Genomic DNA, 12081 nt, shown 5'->3' with positions numbered 1-12081 from the left:
TCTTACCCATTCTTCCAAACTAAAAATAAATATATACTGAACACTTACTTTTCAGGATCTGGAAATAGTACGAGCTACAATGTCTGAAATAGCTTTTAAGCAAAGACACTGATGACCTTTGTTGGAGATGCAAAAACAACACACAGGATTTAGGTATTGTTCTTTAGCACTTATATAATATATTTATAAAATATTAGAGGAAAGGGAGTAATGTAGGATGAAAGTCACTCTTTCAAAATCAACATGAGGTGAAAAACTAGACAATTTGTATTTTAAAATATCTCTGTAAAAGATATTTGACTCCTTTAATGAGAATATAGTAACACTTTCCTTAAGTAAATCAGTGTTCTAGATCTTGAAATTAATTTATTTTTAATTTTAAGGGAACTTAACTTATTGCTTTAAAGAAAAAAGCCAAAAAAAAAAAAGACACTCTGGCTTCATAACCAAAGCTATTGTGCTTGGAATCCTCTCCAAAAGCTCACATTTCCTATGGTTCACTTGCCACATGCTTGCTAGAGCTGACAATTTTTAATTAATTTTTAATTAATAGGTGTATGTTTATAGGCATTATACAAAACATAATCCTGATTCACTAAAATTTCATTGTGGAGAAACAAGGAAATTACAGTGACTCTGATTGACATCAAGTGGGCCTTGGATCTTAATTATAAATTGTCAAAATATAATAATAATAACTGGCTGGCTCCCTTGGCTATTTTCTTACCAGGAAACAAATGAAAAAGGGAAATTTATTTCTGACCCCAAATCCCAAATGTTTCATTTTCATTTTCCCCAAGTTAACTTTCTCACCTAGCTAAGCAGCATTTCCTGCTATTATTAGCCGCTGGTCCAATATCACTGAACAGCAGCCATCCACCCTCTGGCTTCAATGAGCTTAGGGACTCCCAAGGAAACCCCTGTATGCAGACTTCTGCTTACAGCTCCTAATTATTTTCTAAGAGATAATGGAGCATTTAGAGGTTAGATTAAATTTGTAAGTGGATCAAAACCCTAGATAAAATTGCAGTATCAAGCATCACTGCAGAAAACCCCAAGCTTTTTAGTTTTGAGATAAAGAGCCCTTGCTGATTGCCTATTTTCTGTGGCAAACTGGTCCCACAAATTGACTACCTCAGAGGTGCTCATTCTTATGTCTAATCACATCGTGTGGAGCTATGGGTAAAGTTTAAGCTCTGAGCAACGAAAACAGGGCTTCTTAGGAGCTCCAGCAGTGGTTAGAACCATTCCAAAGACTGTCTCAATATTTTTGTGGAAAAACAAACAAACCAACAATTGAGCTGTTTGTATAGCATGCATATTACAACATATTGTCTTAACAGGCTAAAAGAAGTATGGATATGGTAATCCCATTATGCAAACTGGTAATTATGAGCTTAACATGTTTAGACAATACAATGCATTAGAATTCTTTTTGTTTGTATAAAACAAAGGATTTGTCTGGAATGTTGTCTGGTAGGGAGTCAGACTAGTCAGTTTGATTTCTTAATCTGAGGGCAGGAATGAGTGACATAAAATGTCATATGAAGCAATAATAAATAAGAAGAAAATGATGAGGTCATAGACAGGACTTTAAAGATCAAGAATCCCTCTTGAGGCGACCTTGAATTCAATGAATGCGACAAGTCACCTCAGAAACTCAGAAGAAAAATACTCAGAAAAAATAGAAGTATAAAGGAATTGCTACTTGTTTTATCCCTGTGACAACTGTCTCTAATCAGATACTGTGATTTTTAGACAAGACAGAGTAATGGATCAGGAACCAATGGACTTTGGAGCTGGAGAGATTTCTGTGGAAATCCAGGTTCTGTCTTCCCTTACTGGCTTTGGAATGAGAAAAATATGGGCTTAAACTAAACATGAAGATCTCCAGCAATCTTAGATGAATCTCTGTCCATGTCCATGTCAGAACATCCTTGTACTATAACTTAAGGACGATGATGGCATGGAAGCAATGCTCACAGTTTCTATTTGCAAATATTTTGATGCAACCGAAATCTCAATTTGTTTAGTTCTGGAAAGACTATGCTTTGCAAATTGTAGATACAAACCTAGTAACTAACATAGCATTGGTTTGAGGTTTAAATGTGAAACACAGTTGATCATTTTGAGAAAACTATTATAAGTAAAAGTTTGAGACATTCTTGTGAAGTAGTCACTTTTGTGTTCTCATTTTTAGTAATACCAACTATTTGCTAATTGTAATAGATGATTACCCAGTGGTGAAATTCTATTTGCAAAAGCACATTAAAGTATGGTGGAGAGTATGTTTGCCATTTATCCCTACACCACAGTGCAGTGAATATGTATACATCCTGGCTGCAGTGGTGAAGTTAAGAGACAATCCCTGTTATTAGGGATCCTATAATCTAGTGGTGGAGAGTGGGACTCCACTATAAAAACTAGAATGCATAAACATATCATAACCTATCATGATAGATGCCCTAAGGAAAATTTCTGAGCACTGTTAGTAGGATACAATTTATATTAAAAGGGTCAACAAAGAGATCTTTGAAGAAGTACAGTTAGGCTGAAACTAACTGTACTTCTTCAAATAAGGATAACTAAGAGTTCTTTTTGTGGCATTGGAGGAAGGACGCTCCAGGCAAAGTCATTGCTTGGCTTGGTTGGCTTGGAAGAGGAGCGGTAAGAAAGTCAGTGAAGAGAAAGAAGACTGGGAAAGTAAGTAGGAGCTTTAGGAGCCAATGATCTAGTATTTTGTTTTACTTCATAAAGACACTAATAGGCCAAGACCGGTTTGGCTCAATGGATAGAGTGTCGGCTTGGGGACTGACAGGTCCCAGGTTCGATTCTGGTCAAGGGCATGTACCTTGGTTGCGGGCATATCCCCAGTAGGGGGTGTGCAAGAGGCAGCTGATCGATGACTCTCTCTCATCGATGTTTCAAACTCTCTATCTCTCTCCCTACTTCTCTGTACAAAATCAATAAAATATATATTAAAAAAAAAGACACTAATAGGTTTTATTCATGCTTAGTATTGACAATTGGAATACTAAGTTTGAATTCTCATAATTCAAACTGAAGACACTGTGGCTTTGACTAAGGTGGTGCCAGTGGCATATAAAAAGAAGCTGCTCTCCAAAGGTGTTTTTGGCACAGAATCAAAGCTTTTGCTTTTGAATTGAAAGTGGATATTGAAAGTTTGAGAGGTCGTCACATTCAAGAATAATTCCTAAATTTCTAAAAGAGACAAACAATGTGGATGGACATACAAATTATATAAATAGGTAAAACTGAATGCGGATGATATTTAGAAGAGAAGATGAAGAGGTACATTCTGAACATGTTATATTTGAGATGCCCCTGAGATCAACATGGCCATATCAAGGACAGAGATGAAGTCAGTTTTATAAAATACACTAGAAGTGGAATTTGATAATCTTGTGAGATGATCTAGGGAAAATGTATATAAATAGGTAAAACCGACCACATTGCTCAGCTCCTAATAAACAGAGGAGCTGGACAATATGGCCAGAGAAGGGTGTTTGAAATAGTGATTTCAGCTGTGATATCATTTCCAGCCAAGTTCTACACACCAACAGGTTGGGTAGAGAGGACAATGAAATACATTATAAGAAAACGAATTTACTTTAGTCACTAGGAGTTTTTTCTTTTCATTTTAGTAGAGCTTTGACTTTAAATTCTGTCTCAAATGGAGTTTATAGATTCTCTTGTGAAGATATTATTTTTATAAGTAAAGTTAATTATCTAAAACTTTTAATTACTTTACCTTACTTTTTTTTTAAAAAAAGGAATAAAGGATTTAACTAACTTTCATGATCATAGAAGCAGTATAGAATCCTGTGACATCTAAGTAATGGGCCTTAAAAAAAAATTGTGCATTTTTTTATACCTCTAAAATTGATGGATTATATTCATGTATATAAATGAGCAAAATTGAGCAGGTATAAAAATATGATTGGATTAAATTATATGAATTTTTTAGAATTCACTATTACTATGACATGAGATATAGCTAAGGACTAGTGTTAAATGCATGAAGCTATATGCATTTAATGTAGAAATAGGATTGTAGAACAAAATATCTTTTCAAATCATTTTGTGATAGGTCTGTTATAATCTAAGAGAATATACAAGTTCTGGCAACAAATTATATTTGTTCAACCCACTAATATGACATAAATTAGTGTTAAAACAATTCCTATCAAGTCACTGTCTGCTATAAAGACGATATATAAAAGAGAAACTTATAAACAAAATTCACATGAAAATTTCTTCCAAAAAATAGCAACATGACAGTAGCATAATATAAACAGAATGCCCTATTGTATAGGGTAAGGGAAAGTCATAATTCTTCTTTTAATAAAAAATCACCATTTATACAATAAGGCTGGGTGATTTGAAATGCATTATCTTGAACTCTGTAGGTGATTTGATGGTGAAACTGAAGCCAAGGAGACTCAGCTAAATTGAACTATTATTGATAAGGCACTAAAATTTAAGATAATTATAGAACTTCTTTTATCCAAATATTAATATTCAAGAAAACAAATTAATTTAAAATAATTAAAAACATATGCCCTTCCTAGGCAAATATAATTATGTCAAGTGATAGTGATTTATCAGGGAAAATACACAATAATGGTGGAAACTTAGGAAAACTCAAGAACCTGCTTGATTTAAATGGGTCATCGCTGAAAGCAGTTTGGCTCAGTGGATAGAGCTTCGGCCTGTAGATTGAAGAGTCCCAGGTTCCATTCCAGTCAAGGGAATGTACCTTGGTTGCGGGCACATCCCCAGTAGGGGGTGTGCAAGAGAGGCAGCTGATCAATGTTTCTCTCTCATCAATGTTTCTAACTCTCTATCCCTCTCTCTTCCTCTCTATAAAAAATCAATTATATATATATATATATATATATATATATATATATATATATATATATATATATATATAAATGGATCATGGATTCCAATTCCAAGAATCCTGCTCAATAGCCTCACTTTCAGGTATGTGTTCTACACCACATAAAATAAAAGACAAAACAAAACGAAGCATTTCCCCAATGAAACAGTCTTATTTGAAATAACAAGGAATAGATGTAACCATTCTTCTTATAAGGTGGACCTTTAGAATAATTTTCCAAATGTTGCTCCATGTGATCTTCCTTTATGGGAATGAAGAATACACTGGCCATTCACTAGCAGTATGTTGTTACTGTCATTATGAATCCATTAGACATATTCAGGCAAGCTGAGTTACAGCCTTGTGACCAAATTCTCCTTCTCTAGCTTTAAATGTAGCATTTAATAGAACACAAATTACTTCTTATTTATTTTTTCATATAGTAAATATTCTAAGAAAATGTAGAAGTCTTCTCTTTTGCCCTTTGATAGCAATAGAAATGTTAAATGTAGTGAAGTTTCAGTATTAAGTTACTGCATTTGTTTATATAGTAACCAATAAAGCATAGCTATAACTGATAAAACTAGTAGTAGAGATTATTAAATCTAGAATACTCGATCCTAAGTGTAAGGTTTAGGGAGTGTTGAGGGAGATGTCTAATGCTTAATACGAGTATGTAGTTTCCATTGTTTTTGGAATCTTTATTTCCTTTCTATAAAAATGGTATAAAACACTTGCACACATGTACAGATAATACAAATACACACATGCTTTTGTTTGTGAAAAAGACAGGTAGCATGGTTGCAGTAGACTTTATCTGAGTTTGAAAGTTATGTTTGGAACACTCTATTCTAGTTCTGTACTGCCTTTCCGTGCCCAATGGCTCTTTCTACTAAGTCTGTTTTACCACCCTTGGCACGTAGGACATGCAAGAGCATTTAACCAGTGACTAGCAGCTGGAGTCTTTACATCAGCTTCCTTAACCCTTGAGTAGAATAACCCTGCACTATGTGTCCTATACTGGCTGCCAGAGTTTCTCCAATGAAAAATAAATAAATAAATAAATAAAAAATAAAAAGGTCCAGTCACTCACCATGGCAGCTGGCATTAGTGATTCCCCTGTGTCTTTTCCATAGTCTGCTACTGATAGTCCTTTACCTCCCAAATAAACTACTTTCACTTAAATCCTTGTCTTACCTTCGGTGTCTGCTTCTAGAAGAATCTAGACTAAGACATATGCCAACCATATGACTTTTAATTTAATAACCCTGGGAATATTTGAAATTTTAACTTAATACTTAGGTGCAAATTATAAATCATTTTGCTTATACATTTTTATTGTGACTTAATACGTTGTTCAAGTTTTTTTTATAATGCCCTACACCCATAATAGATGAGCTAAAAATGTAGGTATGAGATGTAGGCATGTGTTTGCCTTAAAATAATGCCAGGCTATTTAAAATACTACTAAATTTACCATTAATTTTGCCAGTTCAGCTGTGTTTTACTAATCCTCCTCTGAAGATATATCTCCCCCCAAGATGTTAAGAGAGAGTGGGAGGGGGAAAGACAGAAAAAGAAAAAAGAAACATTGATGTGAGAGAGATATACCCATTGATTGCCTTCAATGTGCCCCGACTAGACCAGGGAAAGGGATTTCAGCCTGCAACTCAGGCATGTGTCCTTGACTGGAACTGATCCCAGGATCCTTCAGTCCACAGGCTGATGCTCTAGCCACTGAACCGCACTGGCTCGGGCTAAATTGCGTTTTAACCATTGTGTTAGCCTTATAATGTTCTTAAAGGTCATAAAAATAGTAAGCAGTGTTTCTGCTTGTCATGTATTGATATTCTGCCAATAGCAATTGATCAATTTGTTAATCTTGTAACATTTATCCACAAGGAACAATGGGAACAGTCAAAATATTTTCCTTAACTTTTAAAATCCTTAAAAACACACACACACAAACCAAACAGATTACTATCCTTCAACCATCTAGGAAAATCACTCTCTTCCATCACTGCATCACAGCTTCATTTCAAATTCAGCAGAAACCTAAGACTTAAGGCTGCCACCTCACTCACGTTTCCATGGGAATAGACCTCAGATCAGGGAAAAAGAAATGAATGGGGTTAGGAGCTCTCAAATAATCATTCAAAATCACGATGAGAGTTTTAGAGCGTCTTTCTTAGGTGATGATTTTGGAGCCTCTTAACCCCTTTTTGCCAGTCTGTTTCCATGGAAATATGACAAAAATGGCTGTACAAGCTTCCTGCAGAGACCATTAGTGTTCTTGTGAATTTCAGCTTCCGCTGCAGCCACAGCTGGGCAAGATCTTTTCTCTATCAGTTTTACATATTCACCTGCACTGTTTCTACACTTGGGCATTTCCTTTCTAATTTCCACTGTCTTTGAAAATTCTCTTCACAAATTTATAGCAAGATCAGATTGATTAGTGATATCACTGAGAAAGGCTTCAGTTTTACATTTTAATATATGAACCAAGACATGTAGCCCCAGAGTGTCAGAACTTGTAGAGACCTACAGAAGGAACACTATTCAATTACTAGACTCAAAGTCTGATAGATAGGCTTGGTGTTATTATCACAATTAGCTTGTTGATGTTAACAAAAGGAAGAAAGCAGAGGGGAGGCCAGACATTGCAAGCATGACCACCCTGGGCTGCTTCACAAGGAAGCGACAGTTCACACTCCCTAGGGAAATGGGGAAGGGATCTGAGCAAACAACTGGACATGCACAGTGAAGTCAGAGTGACAAAAAGGTGGTGCTTGCCCGTCAGTCTAGCCTGGAAACAAGGGTCATTGGCTAGGAGAGTGGGAGCCACCTCAAAGATGGAAAACCTTGGAAGGGAAAAAATACTCAAATAAAGAGTCTTCTTACTCCTTTTTCCCTCTCACCTGCCCTCTTGCTCTGTGACCCGCACTCACTCTGTGCTCACCTGTTCTCTCTCTATAGCCATGTGGCCTGGATTACAGCTGGAAGCACAAGCTAAGCTAGCCAGAGGCGGACTAGACTGGGCTGCATTTTCATTTGGAACAGATATTCTGGCAGTGGCCTTAACCCTGGCCCTGCTGAAGACAAGACTGAGCTTTTTCAATGGCAAGGCGGGATGTTGGAGGGAAACCCCCTTTATTTGACATCATCAAGCTAATGTCCTCCCATAGGGGCCTCTGGAAATAACCTTCCTCATGGCACCCCAAGAATTCCCCTTCCACGGATAACACTGATAGAGATGTAACAGGGTGATGAACTTATTTAGTCATTGACAAGGCACAACACCAACTGATCAGAGCAGCAGGTTTGTCTTAGCTCATTATCAGCCAAATGACTCCCAACAATAATTTAAACTAAAAGTAGTTCTACATAAGATGGTTAGCACCCTACCCAGATAAAATGTCTAAGGTCACAAACTGAGCTCCTATAAAATTTTCAAAAGAGTTTATAACAGAAACTGGGTAGAAATAACAGAATGCTACATGTATAGCTTCATTTCGCCTAACCTACTGAAATTTGCTGAACAGCTTAATCCACAATTTTTGCCAGGGGAAATCTTAAAGTTCTGGTTGACCTAATAAAGTACTTTTAGTCTTCAGAATGCTCTTATTTTATAGCTACAGTTTTTACCTTTAAGATGTTGTCTTCTAAACTTGAATTGAATAAAAGTAAATTTCAATTGGATAATTACCTGATTTAGCTAGATTCCTAATTTAAATTCCATACAAACTAAGTTACTGCATTAATTACTCTCTATTGATATTTTCAACTAAACAGGCCATAACAACAATAATATCCAGCAGCCTGAGTAATTTTTCAAATCACCATCACTACTCCCAAATGTAGTTTGTCATATTAAACACATGGCCTTGTGGCCAGGGTTTGGCCTGCAGGCCAAGTCTGTCCTTCAGGTTGTTTGTGTAAATCAAGTTTTACTGAGAGACAGTCACATCCACTTCTGTGTTTTCTCTCTCTATGGCTGCATACTTACTAAAAAGGCAGAGTTGAGTAGCTGCTGCAGAGAGACCATTGCACAAATGCCTATTTATTCTCTGTGGTCTTTTAAGTAAAAGTTTGTGAGCCCAATTCAAGCCTTTAATTTTAATAAGATTATAACTATTTTCGAGTCTTTTTTTTTTTTAATTCTAAAAGCAGTATCTTAAGAATAGACCAAAATGAGATTGCCTATGTCTGTACTTACATCCATGAATTCCACATTGGCTTTGGGACCAGTTGTTTCATTAAGAATCTTAATAGCCACAGGAATCTTCACTGTTTCTCCTTCAGGTACCCAGATACCCTTTGAGAAAAAAAATTCACATTAAATCTTTATTGAGACATATACAATATTCAATCTAGGAACAAAATTTCATTTAACACTCAACCTATTAATTCCTTGAACATAATGTGCAAGTTCTATATTCTTTCATATGATCAACAAATATTTATCAAGCACCTGTTATATGTTACATGTTACTCCTCAACTTTGTTTGTCTGCTTTTGTTATATGAAGATGAATTGTGCATGTATTCTGCTTTCAGGGTATTTACACTAGGATAAAATTCCATTTGTGTGCATAAAAAGTCGCTGAATAGTGAAAAATCATTGAAACAAGATATAATAAAATATTTGATGTGATTATATCATCAACTTTCCAAGACTTTTAGAAGGCTGTTCCAATTTTTGAACTTCAAATTGTCTCATTTGTAATTGAGAAAGTTGGACTACGTAACATAAGAGGTTCTTTGCAGCTTTAATATTATCTAATTAATTCTGAAACCAGAAAAAGAAAAAAAATGTTCTCATGTTCCTGAAGTTTGATTTACAAATTAATTTTCTAAGGTGATTATTTAAGAATTAGTTTCCAAAGGCAAATACTAGGGAGTATTAAGCACATATTAATTTGTCTATATTATTAAATAGTGTTGTGTATCAAGGATTTTTATCTCCAAAGTAATATAAAATATTTAGTTTGGCCACTGCCAGTTCTTTCTTCTTATGGAAATGTAATTATAATATCTGAGTAGGATCTGTATATTGGGAAAGTATACAGAGTTTAAATAAAGTACAACATTAAACTAAATAACAGCATTTCTGCATAAACAACTAACTCATTTGAATAAGGACCATGATTTTGGTAAGGCTTAGTTGGATGTGTGTATTACACAATAAATTTTTTTTCATTCTCAAATTATATTGAAAGAATATTCAACTATCAGGTGTCAGAATGCTGGTTGAGGAAAAAATGATCATTCTTTAACAGATGACAAGGATTTTAATAAAAAAAAAAATTGAGATCTTTTGTGTACCACACAATTGATTGGGTTTCTCATAATACTCTGAGGTAGGTGCTTTTAAAAAATATTTTTATTGCTTAAAATATTACAGATGTCCCTTGCTTCCCCATCTACCCGCTCCACTCTGCCCCCAGCCTACACTAATTTCTGTCTTCATGGGTTATGTATCTAAGTTCTTTGGACAGTTTCTTCCAACTCCCTTCTCCCCTTCCCTCTGAGATTCGTCCATGCTCTGGATCTATTTTGTCAGTTTATGTTGCTCATTAGATTCCACATATGAGTGAGATCATGTGATACTTGTCTTTCTCTGACTGGCTTCTTTCGCTTAGCATAATACTCTCCAAGACCCTCCATCTGTCTCAAAGAGTAAGAGATGCTTCTTTTTACTGCTGCATAGTATTCAATGTTGTATATGTATATTTACACAATATACAAGAATATTTATGAAGTATATTGTCTCAAATAACAAACATGAAGTTGTATTTTAAAAATCTTATTTTTTTAAATTTGTTAGCCCTGACATTGAAAGAATCTTCTTAGGTCAGTTTTAACATTACAATGAAAGAAAGAAAGAAAAAAAACACACAAAAATAATAGTCTGTGATTCCTGAATAGAACATCTCTATTTAATGTCTTTCTTAAAGTTAGCTGGTTATAGTCATAAAGAAGAGATTAAACTTTTTTCCACATTGTACTTCTATGCAAAATATGTATTGGTGATACCCAAAGTTATAATAAGGTAAGGGGTGGTCTAAACAAGAATTATTAAAGAGTCAAAATAGTAAAGAAAAAAAATGGATGTTAACCTTTAGAAGGTGAATATAAAGGTTATATTCTTTTTAGAATGAAAAGGGAAATCTGTATGTCAAGTGCAAAAAAACAAAAAACAAAAACAAGTTCCATGTTGTATAACAATTTTCAAAAATTATTAATGCTTAAATGGGGAGGGGGGGTGGAACAAAAGCCCATTACTCATAGGCTACATTTTTCTCACTGATGGTACCCATGGTAGAGAACACACTTACCATTTGTCAATAAGGTAACATCAGAGAGATTAACCTATAAAGCTATTGCATCAATATTAAAATATTTCAAAAGGATACTTTTGAAGTAAAAATATGAATTCAGTGTTAACTAATTTGCAATGCTTTTTTAATAAGTATAATCATTAATTTCTAGGTCCCACCAGACAAAGATACCCATAATATTGGTTCAAATCTTTTATGTTTAAACAGAGAATATATCCAACTAGGAGAAATAATTAACCAAATAATTGCCGAAGTCAATCTGCACTTGTATAGTCAAAAAAAATTCTTTATAGTTTAAACAGTATGCCTCTGTAAGAATGAACATATTATTTAAGACTAGGGTAAATGATAGACACACTACAGTTATCACTCAAACATACTTATGGAACGTTCAATAACCTTTCAAAGCAAGTAATTTTCATAAAAGTATAATATCATGGTTCATAGACAAATATTTGTGCTTAGTGAAAATATTAATAAAGCTTTTTAAAAATACCTAAATGGGTAATATTTTCCCTGTTGAGATCACAAGATCATATATAGTATTGAGTCATATGGTACTTATAATTTAAAATAATATTCAATTTCCAAATAGTATCATTTTTAAAAAATATATAAGGGTGATAGTCTTCTGGAAACAATTAATGATTGAATTGTCTTTAAAATAGAAGTTCATTATTTTCTACATTAATAAAAATAGAGGAACAGGATAAATTGTGTTTCTTTGAACATACAAAAGAATGATATGAAGAAGGCATTAAGTAAGCCTAGAGTCATTTCTATTCAATTACATGTTTAGTTAATAATTTCAATAGCCAATGTTACCCCAATAATT

The 12081-nt window shown here is 34.3% G+C and overlaps 1 protein-coding gene across 2 annotated transcripts in view; it reads right to left on the bottom strand.

Moving 5' to 3' along the window:
- Nucleotides 1–12081, bottom strand: part of ERBB4 (erb-b2 receptor tyrosine kinase 4) — an 819175-nt gene that overhangs the window by 161223 nt on the left and 645871 nt on the right. For both annotated transcript variants that reach the window (XM_045575406.1, XM_045575407.1), the window contains exon 19: nucleotides 9123–9221. In XM_045575406.1, the coding sequence (XP_045431362.1) occupies nucleotides 9123–9221 (99 nt within the window). The remainder of the gene's footprint in view (nucleotides 1–9122; nucleotides 9222–12081) is intronic.

Source organism: Pipistrellus kuhlii, unplaced genomic scaffold (assembly GCF_014108245.1).
Source record: "Pipistrellus kuhlii isolate mPipKuh1 unplaced genomic scaffold, mPipKuh1.p scaffold_m20_p_7, whole genome shotgun sequence".
In the NCBI taxonomy this organism is placed as follows: Eukaryota; Metazoa; Chordata; class Mammalia; order Chiroptera; family Vespertilionidae; genus Pipistrellus; species Pipistrellus kuhlii.
Note: the sequence above shows the minus strand (reverse complement) of the source record. Positions and strands in the feature narration are given on the sequence as shown.